General features: G+C 36.5%; 1 protein-coding gene across 1 annotated transcript in view; it reads right to left on the bottom strand.

The window, feature by feature from the left end:
- ube2e3 (ubiquitin-conjugating enzyme E2E 3 (UBC4/5 homolog, yeast)) overlaps positions 1 to 16,123 on the bottom strand; it is an 83,230-nt gene extending 67,107 nt beyond the window's left edge. Inside the window, exons 1-3 of the mRNA NM_200921.3 lie at positions 15,777 to 16,123; positions 13,990 to 14,196; positions 13,006 to 13,056 (exon numbers count right to left, since the gene is read on the bottom strand). Coding sequence (NP_957215.2) covers positions 13,006 to 13,056; positions 13,990 to 14,189 — 251 coding nt within the window. The 5' untranslated portion in view covers positions 14,190 to 14,196; positions 15,777 to 16,123. The remainder of the gene's footprint in view (positions 1 to 13,005; positions 13,057 to 13,989; positions 14,197 to 15,776) is intronic.
- Positions 16,124 to 19,541: the final 3,418 nt, after the last annotated feature.

Raw genomic sequence — 19,541 nt, 5'->3', positions numbered from 1 at the left:
AAGACTTCAACAAGCACCCATCATTCATCTTTAGAGGCGATTTGAGTTTTACTGTTTATTTTATGAAGACATGCAAATTTGTGCCGGGAAGCAGTCGGCCTCGTACTCCACGGCATGAATTTTAATAGATTGCTTAAAAACTCATAGAGCGCTCTCCACAATGCTGTTAAAAATTCGCTTCTTAGGAAGAATCTAGTTGTAAATCACAGTGACAGGGCAAGTTGTTGTTGGAGATTTGAAGGGGGGGGGGGGGATTGCACAATGTCAGCCAGCACCTGAACCCCGAAGTGTTTGAATGCGTCTTTGGATAAGTGAATCACTATAACCATTTTCCACCTTTAGTCATGCTGGAACACATCATTTCAAACATGTTAGCGTAACTGCGCCTGCCTAAACAGTTATTACAACAGCAGCGTGAAACCAGTCACAAAAGCGCAGTTTACCCCATCAATCTCTGACAGAGAGCTGACAGAAACACCAGAGCACTGCCCGATTATACAAATATCTCACCCAAAAACTTGTCTTGAGACCCTTGGATACTGTGAAAATTCATTGCGTGCCATCTAGCTATTAACCATCTAATCTGGCTATAATTAATCTGAGAGGAAATCTTTGAGGCTTTGAAATTCTCGTGGTTTAAATGCAGTAGAAAGAGGTTTTGACTACTTGCAGTGTGGATTTTGTATGATTCAGTCATAAAGTCTTCTTCAGTTTCTGAATGACTGCATCAAATGTAGTGCAGTACATCTAATCAAATAATGATGGGCTGTTATGTTGCATTCACACCAAATGTGGATGAAACATCAAGCGCGAGTGATTTACATGTTAGGTCAATGTTAGGGTGCTTTTTCACGGGAATGAGACGACGTGAATGACATGACGCGAATTGTGCGTTTGACATGCTTAACATGCGAATCGCTTGAGTTAGAAAATGTTAACTTTAACGAACATTCGCACAGCGTTAACCAATCAGGAGCTTGCTTTTGTAGGGGTGTGATTATAATGTAGCGTCTGTTGTTGGCGTCCCAAAGGGGAAATCCTTTTGCCCACACCAGACAACAGCTCATCAAACGGTGCTCAGCTCAGTCTAAAGCACTGCTGAAAGCTTCCATCATCCAGATATAGTTTCTAGAGGAGTTAAACTTATAGAGCCGGGTGCATCTCTAAAAGGATACGGTGGACTCAGACACGGCGCTGAATGAATCTACGCTGTTTTTCAGCCTTTCTAAAGCAAATAAACACAGCTGTTCTCTTAATGAAATCCAAGTTAGCAATTTAGCAATAAAGCTGGAGCCACAGAGCATACAGAAACCCTGCCCATGATTTGAATCCATGACTATTGTGAAGTGAATTTGTCACATAAAATAAGCGAATTTGACATGCAAACAAAGCTAATAAGCTCAAAATGTTCACAAATAGCGCGATATGTTCGCAAATAGCGCAATTTATTTACAAATGCCGCGTCTGGTGTGAACACCGCATCCTACTGAATGTATAAAATATATGAAAACGTTGAAAGATAAAGTGTGCATGTTCTTTGTCTATATGAATGAAGCAGTTTGGTTTACTAAACACAAACTGAAGCAAAATACACATAATGAGCAATGTCATACTAAGCCTCTGGGGTTGAAGACCGCGTATACGCGTTTTCATCTGTCGTCAAACTGCTGAAATGAACTTAAATTACACTTTCAGTTTTGATCGTACAGATAGGATCAATACATCAATCGAATCGGTTATGTGTCTACTTTTTGTTGTGTACACTCAACAACAACAACAAACGTGTGTTCTTTTGCAAAATAAGAAAAACAAACAGTGTAGACATTCTGTCTCTGTTAACTGCTTTTACAAGCACATCAGTAAAATGCGCTGAAACTCAGCGAAAACAAAACACACAGAGAAGAGACATGTATTTCTAGAAAGCGTGAAGTGTCTACTTTTAAATGCAGCTATGCATGTTGAAAACAAACATTGCTTGATAAAGTAATCAGTATGAAACCAACACTATGTCTTGTTTCTCAGTGTAATCTCATTAGTTTTAATGTGACCACGCCCACGAGGCATTGTTATTACAAGCGTCTGAAGACGCGTGCAGACTGTGGTTAGAAAAACACGTCACTAAAATAAAAGGAAACTCAGCAAATATTTAACAAAGATGATGATTTATGACATATGTATAAAGCTTGATGTGTCTACTTTTGCATTAACCAATTCAAGTCGAAAACAAACAATCTCTTTTTATGTAATCCGTATAAAAGTAAGGATTCTCCTATACTGCCTCATTACAGCTAATGTGATCCCGCCTCTCAGTAAGCACGCTGTTCATATTGTTCATATAAAACAATTGATATAAAATAAAAGTGGTTTTATTTTAGTTTTTGTATTTGAGAATGTAATAAAAACACATTTCATAGGGTTCAAATTTTAATTTAGTTACTCTTACTAGATTGTTATTATATCAAAAATAGTTTAAAGATTAATCTAACAAGCCTTTTGACTTTTACATTTTTTAAAGAGGCAATAGGAAATATTTGAAAAACTTTTGACTGCATGTCTAATAAAACCAAAATAATAATAACAATAATACATTTTATTTGTATAGCACTTTTCCTACACACATATGCAACTCAAAGCGCTTCACAAACAAACAAATAATAAGAAATAACATCAATATCCGGTGTAAAATATAATCAAATAAAACAACAAATATATATACTCAGATAAACATAACTATAGGGGGTATTTCAAAAAGGCCGAAGTTGGGTATTCAGCGTGTTTGTTTTGGTGTTTTCAAATATCAACATCATTTGGCAAAAGTTGCTTAGGGCATAAAAATTAACTCCAAAAAAAAAGAAATTCTCCACCTAAGCCAAGAGGGCGCTCTCATGCAAAACTCCAAATACACATGAAGAAGTAACCCAGAAAATCCTCATAGTAGTTGCTGGATAAAAAAGAAAATTTAACTGCTTTCACTAATTCAGTTATCTAATAAACACTCAAATACACAATCACTCCACAGAAGGATTTATTTAAAACACTCGCATAAAGGTTTAAAGTGAATTTGGAGTGAATTAAATATGAACCAGACAAGATTTTATGTAAAAGAAGGTGGAGCTGAATCACAATCAAATGTGATGCTAGAAATCCTGATCCAATTTTTTGGTGCATTCTTATTAAATTCCTGAAAAACTATGTCATAAAATTAAATACAGCTTGAAAGCATACAAGCAAATGGAGCTGCAAAATTAAACACTGAATAAATGTGTTATTGATTCAAATACCCATGCAATCTTATTCCTAAATGTCAATGATTCGGTTAATAAACCTTTGGCAAGTATGATTACAGCGAACATTCATTCCGCTGTGATTAACTTTTTTCAGAACCTTTAATACATTGCATTTCTTTTTTTGTTCAGCAGTCTATTCTGAATCAAGCTATCTGATGTTATAAATTAATAAAAATGAGTAGTACATATATACTTTTTATATAAATGTGCTTCTTAATACACATAAAGCAATAAAGATAAACAAAGACAAAAAAGTATCTAACCAAACCATACAAGCACAGTAAAAGAGTGTTCATTCTTTCAGCAATATTGCTATTTGTTTACTACTGATGTATTTTTTACATGCAAGTAGGCTTAACCACTGACACAAAGTCACACACAAAGGCTAGCCACAAACATCCTTTATATGTCTGTCAGTAGAGTTTCGTGAAGAAAAAAAGCCTGCATAAGTTATGACTTCACAGAGCATTTTGCAGAGAAAACACTAAAACCACACAGTCATGCAATGGGCCTTTTTTTCTTATGGCAGGTTTTAACTCGGCAATTCTCAAAGCTTTCAGAAACATTTCAGAATTTATGAAAACTTTTTTTTTTTTTTTGTATAAATAGCAAAAATGTTCTAGCTCTTTCGATCTTTTCCAAATATTTTGAAACAGTGCTCCTCATCCACCGGGCCACAGACCAGTACCGGTCAGTGGATCAATTGGTACCCGGACGCTCAAGAAATCATTAATTATTTCCGTTTTATTTATTATCCAAGTCTGAACGATCTTTTATTTTGAAAAACTTTTTTATTATGAAAAATTTTCTCGCTTGCATCTCGGTCACTTGAGTGCCAAATTTAAGCCACAAGCAGCAAAATGAGTAAGAAACAGAAGTCTTTGGAAAGTTTTTTGCTAAGAGGAAAAGGCCCAGTAAAGGATCCGCAAACTGCCAAGGAATAGATCCGCAACCCATTTATCAACAAATCAGGTGAATCCACTATGTCTGTACAAGAAGATCGACTGCTGAAGATCGCAAATGACCACGGCCTTTTAGGGGCTGTTCGCATTTCAGGTCTTTTCCAGAGTTCGCGCAAGTTAGTTGTTTTCAATCAAGGTGACTTGTGCTTTATTTTTAAATTGCGAGGTCCCAGAACAGGAACCTTGCAGGGTAATGGATCCGGCATATTAACAGAGAAGGGAGAGGTGTCGCGAACGAAAGTGAAGAGCGCGGGGGTGGAGGTGTTGTGGACGAAAGTAAAGAGCAGGGAAGAGGAAATGTTGTCGCGGACAAAAATGAAGAGTGTTGGGGAGTCGCTTAAGAAAGTAAAGAGCAGAAGAGGCGTGTGAGAGTGTGAGTAGGGGGATCGGTAAAATGAGCATAAATTAAGCCCCAGGCATGAGCTCGCACCTTCCAGACACACCCAGTTGAATGTTGCGAGTGCACTGCGAGTCATGTTACAAGAACTGATTAATCAGCTTCATAGTTTGTATGGAATAAACTGGAAAAAAATCATGTCTGCAAAATTGTTGCAAACAATTTATGTGTAAAATCTAAACAAATAAATTTGGTAATGTTCAACTTAATTTATTTGTTTTAATTCAGCCAAGTTTCAATCACTTAAAAAAAATTGTAAATCCAAGGAATTATCTTTTTTTATACTTTTTTAGAGGGTTTTCAACTTTAATTGGAAAGGACAGTGGAGGTTACAGACAGGAAATTTTTTAGGAGTAGAGAGAGGGGAAGGGTCAGTAAAAGACCTCGAACCAGGAATCAAACTCGGGTCACTGTGGGCACCATGGTGCTATATGTCGGCGCACTAAACCACTAGGCTATTGGCGCCAACCACAGAACACCCATTATTTTTTGTAATGAAACTTGTATCAGTGACAACTTGCCATCCTCTAAAAAAGGTTGATGGTTGATGGTTGAAACTACTTATTTCAAATTAGCTGAAACATCACAAATCTTGTGGGTTTTTTGGAACAACTTAATTGTTTTATGTTCAATTCACTTAATTTTTTCCAAAACCAATTAACTTAACTGATTTGAGTTGGGATAACATAAATAAATAGCATGGAACCCTGCATTTCTTACAGTGTGGACTACTTTTTTAGCGCGTTGATGTATTTCATTTTTATTATTATTTTGACCACATCCAATATAGCCTTTACTGTATGCTAAATGCTGTGCAATATTTCTGTGCTCTCCATTAAAAAAACAGCATGCAGGTATGAAATGGCACCAGCAAATGACAGAATATTTGGTTTCATTCAAGTAATGAAGCCCTGAACAAGCATAAGGAATAAACTTGAAGGCATATGAAAGGCTTGAGAAATATGTGATACGTTCCCACAGATACTATGTGATGTGGCACATTACCAACAAATCAGTATAATATGTCAGCCTCCAGGTAAACGGTGCTCAAGGGACATGCTGTCTGAGAAAAGAGCCTGTGAGGGAGCTAATGATGAACGTTACGGGATAAACATCTCGGTGTGCTGAACTGTGTGGCTGCACAGATCCGACCATGAAAAGCCACCAAATCCCTGCATTGTCAATTACCATTATCAGCATCTCTGGCTTGCGGCTCCAAGCTGCTGAACTGATCTCACGGCTGGCAAAGCGCATGCTGTGTTACGCCCTCTTAAAAAAGAAAAAAAAAACATGGCATATTCGCTTCTGAACATTTGCGCAAAGGAACAGTTCACTCAAAAATCGAAAGAAATTCACTCAAAGCATTTACTGCCTCAATTCGCTCCAAAATATACGGCCGACTTTCTTCTGAGGAACTCAACAGGGGAGAAATCCTGACTGTTTCTTTCAATGCAATTACAATAAATGGTGATTTCCACGCTTCAGAATCAAATCATTCAAAAGGATAAAAGAAATGAAAAGTGGTGAATGAGACCAATGCACTAGATTCCAGTTTTTCTGAAGCATTACAATAGTTCTGTGTAATGAGCATCCTGAAATCCTGAAAGCTGCCATACTTCATAAACATTTAACACTTGAGCTTTGATGGCAAATAAAATCAGCTATGCAAAGAATGTAAATTGCTACTGTTAAACATCACATCTGCATTGCATTTGCATGAATACATTACAGAATGAAACCATGAGAATTTAGCAAATGGCTCAAATATGAAAAGGGGATTTCAAACATTAAAACTAGTAGAAGAGCTGTAAATTGTTGTTTTTTTTCCTCCCACTGATAGCAACCACTAAAATGTCACACAGTGTAACTGGGTAACACTTAAAGGTTCAGGACACCCCGGAGAACTTTTTTTTATTATATTAACAGATTTGTGTGTGTTGAGCATCAGTTAAGACAATGTTAGCACCTGTCAGCTTTAATTGTGGGGAAAACTGGATAATTTTGAGCTTTTGTCAGCTAATTTCAGCTTCCGGGTTTAAAATGATTTTTAGGGCGGGATCAAGATCGGCGACGTAGCGCAGTACTGCAAGTGCAATGATGACGCGTCCGTTTCTCATTATTATTCATAGCGGAGTTTTCTTATCCTATGACAACAGCCGGCTGCTTAATTATTCATGAGACCTGCCAGACTTGCCAGTGTCAAGCCCGAGCTGAGAGACACGGAAACCACGGCACAGTATTTAGCCGTTCATGAAGGCTCATATGCGTTTGTTTCCATGATCCACGGGGTTTGTTGCATGTTTTCCCCCGCGATCTTGTCAGGGCCGATCATACAGCAAAGCTGTGTGTGTGCTGCTAGCATTTTTGTCGGGAGAGCAGCACGAGAATTAGAGAATGGCGGACGCTGTCTTTTATTAGGAGTTCGTTCACATTCAGACACATCGCCGTGCTGCTGTGTTTGCCTAAATCCTCCAGATTACCAGCAGGGTTAATGGTTAAAATAGACAGGTCAGGAGACCTGCTGCACTGAGTCTGCTGGATACGGGGATTGAGGGAGAAGTCCTCATTTATAGGGTTTACATGAACACACTTATCTTTTTGATGATATAAATTGTGGTTATGTGTATATGAAATTACGAATAACAAATGTAGCCGGGCACTAAATCCCTGTTCATTTCTTTGCATTTTAACTTTGTAAACTATAAACTCATGCGTCTCCTCACGGTTTGTCTCATTTTGTGAGCTAACTGACAACAGTTGTTCGCTTACGTTCTCCCCTGCTGGCCACGCCCACTCCTGCCCGATGCTCGCGGAGCTCCACGCCCATTAATCATGCATCTTTTGAAAAAATTCTGAAGTAGTCTTTAAACGAAAGTGGGGGGTGTCATGGCCCTTTAAGAATAATGGTCCATTAATTAATGTATTTACTAGGACTGCACAATATATAGCTTCAGCATCAATATCGCAATGTGATCATTTGCAATAGTCACATCGCAGGATATGCAATTTAGCATGTGTGTTATTATTTATCAATTGCATGTTCTTTTTTAACGTCTGTAATTGTATGATGACATTACGTTATAAGAAACTGTACAATTTGTAAGCTTAACTACAATTAATTTTATTGAATTATTTTTATTTTTATTGCATTCAGTCACTGTACATGAATACTGTTAGACTCTGGAAATGATAAAACACTATATTTCAATTGTATTTTCTTGATTGTATTTATAGATTGTTATGCGCGAAAATACAAACAACACATGCAAATACAGAAATGCAAAGCAAATAGCACAAACCACAATGAACATGTGTTGGGGGATGCCAAAAAGTGTATAAATTGTTCATTAGATTTTATGAAGATGCAAATAGTAAACATTAATTCACCGATCTCAGACACACACTCCAAGTAGCACAGAAAACAACAATAATTGTATAGATTGTTTATTGGATTTTATGGAGATGCACGCCCACTGCAGAATCATCCTAATTAACCTAACATTAGAATTTCTATCCAAATAGAAATATTAAGTCATCTGCTGAAATTGTATTCGTATCACAAAATAAAATTATCGTGCAGCCCTAATATTTATTAACATTAACTAAGTATAATAATGATAATAATAATAATGAATAATCTTGTGCAGTGTTTATTAATCATAATTTAACATTAACTAAAGCATTATTAAAATGCAAAGTTCTGCTTGTTAATGCACAGTTAACATGCACTAACTAAATATAACATTAACTAAAATTAACAAAGATTAACAAATATAGGGTTGGGCGATGTCGACCGATTTTGCATCGTACGATGTATAATGTGAAGCATCGCGATGGATGATGGCATCGTCGTAATTGGCAGTGAATTAATTATTCACAAATAATGAATTAATTCATAACTAATTAATTATTTGTAGCCTGGCGTTTCAACCTGAACCTCATGGCCTTTGTTTTACCGATAACCAATTCATAAATAAATAAAGATTATTTACAAACAAATTACACAGACAAACCATCTGTCAGTCACTTTTTCCATGAGACTCTGGCAAGAAAAGGCAGAGTGATCCGTGTCGTTATAATGGCGTCGACAAAAAGGTGCACAACCAACAGGAAAGAAACCAACAGTATCTGAGTCAGTATGTTTTCGCTAAAATTACTAAGTACAAGCATGAAAGCGAAAGATTAAAGCAGCGTACTGAGGCTGTGACACACTACCTGAAAGATTTAAAAAAAACTGAAGAGTCGTTAGATAGAGACAAGATTAATTAAATATCACGTTAAACAACTATAGTGAGATCGATATCATTCGCAATAGTCACATAGTTGAATCTGTAATGTAAAGTTCAGCTTCAGTTTATTCATACCTCAGGAAATTTCAGTGGAGTTAGAGATGATTAAGAACCATATTGTTGAGACTTGAGAGATTGTGATGTTTAACTTAAGAGTAAAAGAGTGCTCGTTCGCTTTGTTTTTAAGGCCTGTGACTCTAAGATTTCAAGGGTATTTAAATAATTTGTGTTGTAAAATTCATTGCATTTAACTTTTATACAGTGAAGGCCATGCAATTTTATTTGCTTACATTTGATTATTTAACTTATACTCAAAGTAAAAAATAATAATAAATCAATCAATAAATAAATCAATAAAATTTAATTTATGCAATTTATCTGGCCGACAACATCATCCCAATCCATAAAAATAAAATTGAGTTCTTTCCAAATTGAGCTACTCAAGTAATCTGGTGAAATAATTATAATCATATCGCATTCGCAATAAATATTGCAGAAATAAAAAATATTGCAATTTCCAATACCATGCAGTGCTAGTCCATTAGTTAAAGTGTTACCAGCAACTGTTAATATTTAAAAAAAAATAAATGAATAAATAAAATAAAAATTAAAAATAACATTGTAGGCCCTTCAAACAATGAGGTTTTACATATTTATAAGCAATAATCCCTAAATTATCTTAAGAAAATGTAGCAAAAACTAGTATGCGTGTTCATTTTTACATTATATCTATTATTACGCTGAATGAGGATGGACCATTAGTTCACCCAAAGTTTCACAAAAGTTCCACACAATTCTCTCATGTTGTCCAAAACCACAAATCGATTGAGTTAACTTAATAATTTTTACAAATGTATGTGGGTTCAACATGAAACAATCAGATTGTGCCAAAAACAACTTAAAGAATTGTGTTGCTTCAACTCATTTTATACAATTAGTTTGTACTCTTGTATTTTTGGTGTACTGGACTTGCCAGAGAGGAGCTTTTACTTGCATATAAATTGCTTTGTGTGTAATTTAAAATCTCTTTTATCATTTTAATTTCAGGCAAACACCAAACATGAGACAAAAAACATTTACATTTCACAACAGACAGCTTTCAACTGTTCTGAACATCAGCACAATGTGGTCTAATATCAGATACTGACATGTATTAAAAGGTTATATGATAAACCAGGCTGCATTTTTGCATCTGCTGAGTTTTATCAGCCCAAGTGTGTAGTGTCAGTAGTGCATGACCTGTCAACTGAGCTCAGACCAGTTGCTGGAGGTGTTTCCGACATGACGCTGGATCAAATGAACGTGCTGTATTCAGTGCCTGTTTTTGGACATTGGACTTGCGCTCTGCTTTATCTGATGTTGGGTAACTGAGACACTCGAGCACTCTCCTGGACTGCTAAATTAACAAAAAGCAACAAGGCTAAATGCATGTGTTGCACAGTGGGAATAAAATGTTTGCAGGGTTGCTGCTTCTACCTAAACTGTACATTTACAGCCTTTATACAGGTCTAACCTCTGGTGTAAACAACATGTGTAATGTAAATTTTGGGTGGCTAATGCTGTCATTCAAAGGTTGAATACTGTCATTTGAATTTATATACTGTCATTCAAAGGTTTGGTGAGATTTTCTTAATAATGGTCATGCATTATTTTAAGGTACAATTCTCGCTATTAACAAACCATCATCGAAGAATTTTAGCTCAATAAACTCTTAATTTGCTGCTTATTTATACTTTAAAAGGTAGTAGTTGGGTTTAGTTAATGGATAGGATTAAGAATGTAGAATAAGATCACACTACATAGATACTAAAAACAGCAAGGTAAGTAATAAGCAAATAGTTAATATAACTGGTACTTGAACTAAAATAGGGTTTCATCAAGTCAAATTAAAGACTTTTTAAGACACAAGATCACAAGATCCTTCCAAAAACCTTCTTGGGTGCTAATTTGGTGGTTATATATATATTTAAGTTATATTGTGAATGAAAGCAGCTGAGCTTAGGCCTGTCATAATAATCAATATATCGACTTATCCATAACACATGGGCATGACCTCAATCATTTTTGATGCAATATATATCGCCCATGCATAAAAACATTTCTAGAAACTTTTTAGCTGTGCAACATTTCTATCTCTATTGGAGGAGTCAGTGTCACTATGGTTAAATATACACTAGTATTTACTATAAATTACTTGAGTATATTTTCATCTGGGTGTCTGACAAATTAAAATAGATCTGGTAGCAGATATCACAGCCTCTTATACTTTTTACTTTTTTGCTAACATTTATTATTATTTATTTAGGGTATGCATTAAGGCTGCACAAAATAATGGAAAAAATTGACATTGCAATGTTTTGTATTTCTGCGATATATATTGTGATATGAGGCGACGCAGTGGCTCAGTAGGTAGTGCTGTCGCCTCACTGCAAGAAGGCCGCTGGGTCGAATCTCGGCTCAGTTGGCGTTTATGTGTGGAGTTTGCATGTTCTCCCAGTGTTCGCGTGGGTTTCCTCCGGGTGCTCCGGTTTCCACCACAGTCCAAAGACATGCGTTACAGGTGAATTGGGTAGGCTAAATACAGTAAATTACTGTATGTAAATTCTCTACAAATTACTGTGAGGTAGTTAACAGTAATTTACTGTGATTTTGTTACATTCAATTACTGTGAAATTACAGCCATATAGTCTAATATATGGAGAGTATAAGGAGAGTGCACAGCCATATAGTGGTCTACAGTATTATCTTGTAGAATTAACTATATTTTTCTGTGAAGCAGGCTTCCCTTGGCTAGTCATCCTGACATTTACCTTGACTTTGAAATCATTTTGAGTGTTTAACAGTGTTTGGTTTTATAAATCAATTAATTTTGTTCCAGTTTATTGCAGTTTTGGGCTAAGCACAAAGTTATGCTCATTAAAATGTATGTTATATTTCCATGTTAACCTTCTAAAATTAAAAACAGGTGTAGTGCACCCAAAAAGGAAAATTCAGTTTGACTTTTACGCCGTTTCCATACAGGATGATTTTCTTTCAAGTTATTTTAGAAGATGTAACCAAATTGTCTTGGGGCTGCATTAACATTCTGTTATTTCTAAATATAAAAAGTACCAATACAAGCATAAAAGTCCATTTGTAATAATTTCATGTTATGTTAAATGAAATTTACAGTAACTTGCTGTAAACATGCTAATTTGATTAATTTCACAACAAAATTCTGAATGCAATGCATTACCTTAAATGTTTACAGTTAAATCCTGTAGTCATACTAATGTAATTTACTGTGAAAAATTACAGTAACGTTGTGAAAATCTAGATTTTTTTTTTACAGTGTACTGTAAACCATGTTCTGTCAAATATGCCGTCGAAAACCAATGCGATAATCTTAAAACGTCCAGTACATTACTAAAATATGATCCTAGTAAGTGAAGTCTCACACCATCAAACCACACTGGAAGGAGCCAGTACATGACACAATGCCTATAAATCTAGTTTGAAAGGCATAAATCAATAAGCATAAAACTCTGCCAATATACCAGAAAGCCAACACACATATCGAACACAGACGTTTAAGAAGATTATCAACCAGTGGAGACTCTTCACATAAAAATAACACGCGCAGACAACAACCCAAAAACGGCCGTCCTTCAAAGCAAAATAACACAAGCGCTACAGAGGGAATTTTAAAAGCTCCCTCGTCTTGTTCTGGCATCTCTAGGTCAGCTCATTAAAGCAGATGGGGGGGTTCAGCAGTAAGTTCAGCATGAGGATGTGAAATCAAAGCCATATGCTTCGGAGCAGCATCTGCCATATTATTAAAAACACAACAGCGCCAAGACCACAGGAACATCAGTAACAATAATGCTCTGAGGGAGAAAAAAAAAACTCATCCTTCCCAACTCTTTGAAGCAGAGGAGCAAAATGCCACATTGATCAAGAATGAGACCATTAGTTTTTTAAAAAAAAGAGGCTTAAAAACTTTAACAGTTGGAGCTAAAAAGTCAATTCCTTCCTATAGCGATTCCTTCTCAAAGCAGATCAAATATGACAGCATGCGTTAAATAACATACCTGCAGTTGGGTGGAGGATCCAGAGTGATTTCTGCAAGCTCTTTCTGGATTCTGCGAGAGGAGAAGAGAGGGAGAGAAAGCTGTAAGAATTGCAAGCAGCCAGGGAATTACACTGCCCTCTACCTCTGCTGCGTTTACTGCACGGCTGGCTCTCCCTTCAGCACAGCTAACATGGCTGCTTCCTCTTTGTTCTCGGAGGCATAACCCGAATCCCATAACAGGAAAACTTTGCCGTGCTCATTTCTGCCGTTCCCTCCATCGCACACCGTTGATCTTCACCTCGGCTCAAAGCCTGCTCCCCTCAGCTCCCAGCCCACCCCTCGACGGCGCGTTTAAGTCACTTTAAGCACAATAGATTTTCTTTTAAAGCTTATATGCAAATGAGACCGAGGGAGGGAGGGAGAAAGGGGGGTGTGCTCGAGCATATTTGACAAGAGCTTTAATGCACAGCTCGGGTGCTGTTACTAAAGCATTATCAACAGTGTGTAAAGGAGCCGGGGCAGGATTTTTGACACACATTTCTTTTTAATAATAACGGTTTGATCTGTTATTCCACCCACATTGAGAAAGTCTGTGGCGTTTAATGAGCACTGATGTGAACTAATTGGGTTTTTTTTCAGCACCAAATTCACTATGAGTGTGGAATCTTTGTGTTTACAAAAGAAAAGGATCCTGGTTACAAAGCAGATTTGATTCACCTCTCTTGTTTCTCACAATAACTTTATGCAAGAGTTCACTGCAACTTTTCCTAAGTAAACACAGCATGCTTCATTGAAATATAAATATAAGCCGATCACACATCATCATACTGTTTCTTTGCCCATGCAGTTAAGTAATTATTTAAGCTTAGCAGCTTAATGCTTTCATTCTCAAGGATAGAGCACGAAAGACTAAACTGTTAATTGGCAGATTGTGAAAATAACCTTAAATGCACAAAAAGTGATTATAATTTTACAAAATAACATTTAAAATGGTCATATTTACCTCTTTGCGCTGGAGGATAATTTGGCTGTTGTTTTGCTGGACAGTTTGGTGGATTTTTTCTGCTGTTGTGGAGGCGTTGGTTGTTTTCGCTCCTCTTGTTCCTCTGGTTCTGGCACCGGGAGATCTCTCTGATCCGCATCAGAACTACCGCTGCTGGTGCTGGGACTTTCATCATCTGACCGTTGTCTTTCACTGGACATTTTCCACCTTCGTAAAGGACAACAAGAGGTTCTGAACCAGTGTTGACTGCAGAAAGGTCTCCAGGGGTTTAAGCAAATCTCAGATTTGCTCAAAAGAAACTTCAACCCTAACCTGAATGTTGTCTGGAGCCCTAACCCTTACGTTTCTAAATACAAACATAAGTCACGTTGGATGAGCTTGTCAGGAAGGTAAGCAAATATGCAGGTGACACATCATGCAAACTTAATTTAGACTGTTTCAACATACAGATTACTATAGCAAGCTCTGTTAGAATTTATTTAGCTTCATCTATTTCCCACAAACACACATAATAGCATTAATTTATACTAGTAGGGCTTTCTTTTTTTACATGTGACTATTAGTCTGAATGGCTAGTTTATAGATTTAATTACCTTTTAAGATTTAAGATGTTATTAGTAACGATTGGAAAACGCGCTAACCATTAATTACAGGCCCTTTAGGGAAACTAAAATGGTTCAAGGCAACTACTTGTTTACCTCTACTGCTTTCTAATGAACAGGTACTAGTAAAACTGGAATAGGCATCAGCAACAGCTGGAATGCATGCTGGATGGAGGTAAATAGCTGATAACTGAATCACAGATTCTCATATAATTTAATTAGAAAAAAATATGCTACTAGCAACAATGAAATAGTTACTTGTCGTTACTGGAATGAATAAACATTAGCAACTAGTCACGACTGCTATCTAATGAAGCTACTAGTCAGTGTGGATTACTTGCACTGCTGATTAAAAGAAGTGCTGGTAAACACACACACAAATATGTATTCGTTATTTTTCAATGGCTTGCCATAGGACCAACAATCAAAACCAGCCATCCAGCATTTGGACTCAGCACAAGCAAACGTATGGATGATCCAATCCGATCCAATTACATCAAACTGTTGTCATCCTGAAGGACAAAACGTCCACGTTTTCACACGTTAAGCCACATACACACCAACTTAATCCATTAGCGACTGAGCTGATAGTATTTGTAAATAGCGCAACATTGTTGCAACCATTATGACGTTTCACATGGATCCGCGATACATTGTATCAGTTTTGCGCTTAATGTTACAAGCTGCAGCGACCATCGCACGTTCACAAAACCCTCCTCCGCGAAAAGAGCCTTGAGTTTTTTCGCTTTCCATCTGCTGAATAGGTGCAAGTGGCCGAGCTTACGAGAGTAAACGAGAAAAACACACGGCTGTTCCAGCAGAATCTAGCGCTGAGAAGAAGGAGATTTCAAGAGCTGCAAAGCAAAGCAATAATTGCACCTATTCGCAGCATGTCCACCCCCTTCACTTTAGGAGAACAAGGCGATATCGCGAGCGGATTGCGAGTACACAAAAAAATCGAGTCGTTTAACGCACGCCGGGGCGAAAAGATTCAGATTGGATCTTTTAAAATCCTTTGTAAGAGGTTTGTTATGGTAGGAGGCACTCCAGTATCAGCATGGTGTACCAACTGATGCGTGAAGTCAGTTTCGAGCTCCCTTCTCTTCAGACCTGAAAATACTAAGAAAGGACGATGTTACCCCGCCTAACGTGGACTCTACGAGACCCTTAGAGCTTCTCCTTTACCTTAGACGCGGTCCTGTCCTGAACTGGGGTGGTTAGGAGTGTTAAAAATCCAGTTGAAATGGAGCCGGGAAGACGACGGGCTCCGGCCGAGCTGTGAACATTGGAGAGTAGGAAGGAGAGGAGGCGCTGCACTTTTACTCGGGGCCGACAGGTGGCGCTGTACGGCGCGTGGACATAAGCGTCTACCGCCTCGGCTGCTTTCACAAAACCTTTAAAACCAACGTGAAACTGTTTCGCCTCACGATACGCTCCACTTGAGCTGGATTTGTCAATGCATCAGCCTGCATGCGTGTGAAGAAGGCATAAGCGGTGACCGACCGTCCTGTCCCCGAGAATGAGGGGATGTTGTGGCGTCAGGAGGAAGTTTGACATGTTGTTGTTGTGAGGCTCCATGGTGAGAGCAATCAGCTCACGGAAACTTTGAGCGTGGGTGAGAAGTTTGGCTGGAATTCCAGTGCAGGTGGGAGTCCCTGTACAGCTCTGCATGACTTACACCGCATGACTTCTCTATTGTCTACTCTACAGCACCACTGTAGGACTTCTCTATAGTCAGTAGTGTACTTCTCAATTCTGCATGCTCTTTTGCTTCTCTCTTGTATATAATGCTATGTTATGGTATATACTGCATGACTTCTAGTCTGTTTAACATTCTGCTGTTCTCAGTTCTCTCTGTTGCTTCATTTTTATATGTTCTATTACACTTTCTGATTTAAAGTTGACTAGATACCACATACATGACTTCTAGTCTGTTCTACTCTCTGCATTTTAATGGTAAAAAGTCAATATAGTATAAATATCTTTACTCAGTAGTGTACTTCTCAATTCTGGATGCTCTTTTGCTTCTCTCTTGTCTTTACTGCTATGTTATGGTATATACTGCATGACTTCTAGTCCTTTCAACACTTTGCCTTATTAATGAATAGGGTATATGCTGTTCTCACTTCTCTCTGTTGCTTAATTTTATATGATCCATTACACTTTCTGATTTAAAGTTGGCTAGATACCACATACATGACCTTTAGTCTGTTTTACTCCCTGCATTTTAATGGAAAAAGTAAATATAGTATATATGTCTTTACTCAGTAGTGTACTTCTCAATTCTGGATGCTCTTTTGCTTCTCTCTTGTCTATAATGCAATGTTACAGTATATACTGCATTACTTCTAGTCTGTTCTACATTCTGCTTTATTATTAAATGGTGTATAAACTTTTATCAGTTTTCTCTATTGCCTAATTTTTGCATGCATGACTTCTAGTCAATTCTACGCTGCATTATTATAATGAAAAGTCTATATAGTTTAATTTCCTTATAGTCAGTAGTGTACTTCTCAATTCTGCATGCTTTTTTTTTTTCATTCTCTCCTATCTATACTGCTATGTTATGGTATATACTGCATGACTTCTAGTCTGTTCTACATTCTGCCTTAATATTATTAACAGTTTATATTAGGCATGGGCCAGTATAAGATTCTGATGGTATGATAACCTTGGATGAAAATATCACGGTTTCACGGTATCATGGTATTGTGATTACAGGTCTAAAATATATTCTTTTTTAAATGTCTGGATAAAAAAAAAAAAAAAAAAATTTCCCTTTTGAAAACGTTATTTAATTTGATTAAAGATTTTAAATATTTTGGAGCAGTAAACATGTCAGGCTAAATAATGAAAATCAATTATTGACTTTTGCAGTTCTCATTTGTTTCAAAGTCAGATTTCTTTACCACTTAAAACAGCATCTTTGGATATCTTTTCCGCTGGAGACACTGTTGTCCTAAATAAAACTAACAACTAAAATGTAAATAAAAAGTCTTACTCATACCTTAGGAATAGTATTACAGAACATTTTTGGCGGTTTTCAAACCGTGACTTTTCCAAATACCTTGAAAACAGTTATCGTCTCATGCCTAGTCTATTTACTAATCTCAGTTGCTTTATTTTTATATTTTCTTTGACACTTTCTAATTTAAAGTAGGTTATATACCATATATGACTTCTACTCTGCTCTACACTGCATTAAAATAGTGAAAAGTCTATATAGCATAATATATTTTTAAAGTCAGTAGAGTGTACTTCTTAATTCCGGATGCTCTTTTGCTTCTCTCTTGTCTAAACTGCTATATCATAGTTAGGCTGGGACCGGTATAAGTTTCTGATGGTGTGATAACCTCGGAAAAAAATACCATGGTTTCACTGTATCTCGGTATTGTGATTACTGCTCTAAAGTATGCTATTTTTAAGTATCTGGGTAATAAAAATAAATAAATAATTTTCCTCACTTAACAATTTATTTTATTTTAAGAAACATTTATAATTTTTGCAACAGTAAACATGTCAGGCTAAATAGTTAAAAACAATAGTTGACTTCTGCTCTCTTCATTAGTTACAAAAACACAGATTTCCTTACAACACATAAAAATACATAAACCTAACATATACCTTGGGAACGGTGTCACAGAACATTTTAACCATATTAAAACCTTGACTTTTCCAAACCGTGGTAAATCTTGAAACCAATTATCATCCCATGTCTAATCATAGTATACACTGCATGACCTCTGGTTTGTTCTACATTCTGCCTTATTATTATGGACAATGTCATTCTCAATTCTGTCTGTTGTTTAATTTTTATACTTTCTATTTTACTTTCTGATTCATTCTGCATGTAGCCTACTGTTCTACTTCTTCTTTATCATAATAAATCATGTATATACTTTCTCTGTTGTCAGTAATTTTCAGTTCTCTCTGTTGCTTAAACTTTATATTTTCTATTACACTTTCTGTTTCATAGTGTATACTGCATCACTTCTTGTCTTTTCTACATTATTACAATAAAAGGTCTGTATAATATCTTTATAGTCCGTAGTGTACTTCTCAGTTCTATATGTTGCTTATTGTTTATATTTTCTACTTCTAATTCCACATTTTTCTAATCTTGTACATTTTGCTTGACACTAACAAACTCTCTATATACAGTAATATGTATTTTAGGCTTTATTATTATACTGCATGGTGTCTAGTCTGTTCTACATTCTTCTTTGTTATAATGAGTAGTTTGCATACTTTCTCTGTTGTCAGTAATTCTCAGTTCTCTCTGTTGCTTAAACTTTATATTTTCTATCACGCTTTCTGTTTTTTAGCGTAAACTGCATGACCTCTAGTCTGTTCTACACTTAACATTATTATAATGAAAACTCTTTACAGTATAATATCTCGATAGTAAGCAGTGTACTTCTCATTTCTTCATGTTGCTTTATTTTTCTATTGCCTGCAACACATTCTTCTACCACATACTTAATTACATTCTGCTTGACACTAATACACTGTCGATAGTATGGAGTCAATCTAGTGTCATATACTTGTAAAATAAAATAAAGTTTTGCAAACAAAAAATGCAGTATTGAGCAAAAAATAAATGATTAAATGCAAATCTTCAAAAATCGAAAATTTGTTTTTTAAAAATAAAAAAAATTGCAAAAAAAAAAAAACTAAAATACCTGCAAATAAAATATATATACTGCAAAACATTTTTTATTGCCTTTTCAAAACCCATCCAGTCAATTGCAATGCTCATTTTTATTTGCTTTTTAGGGTCAAGGGAACTTTTAGGGACTTTTAGGGTCAAGGCCCAGACCTACTGGTCCCTAAGGGCCTACTCACACTATGCCATCCGTACCGTGCCCATGCCCGTTTCCCGGATCGTTTGAGAAGTGTGAGTGCGCTGAATCGGCCTCAAGCACAGTTCACTTGGCCGGCCCTGGCCCG

Source organism: Danio rerio, chromosome 9, assembly GCF_049306965.1.
Source record: "Danio rerio strain Tuebingen ecotype United States chromosome 9, GRCz12tu, whole genome shotgun sequence".
Classification (NCBI taxonomy): Eukaryota; Metazoa; Chordata; class Actinopteri; order Cypriniformes; family Danionidae; genus Danio; species Danio rerio.
The sequence above is the reverse complement of the archived record's forward strand: the minus strand, read 5'-3'. Positions and strand labels throughout refer to the sequence as shown.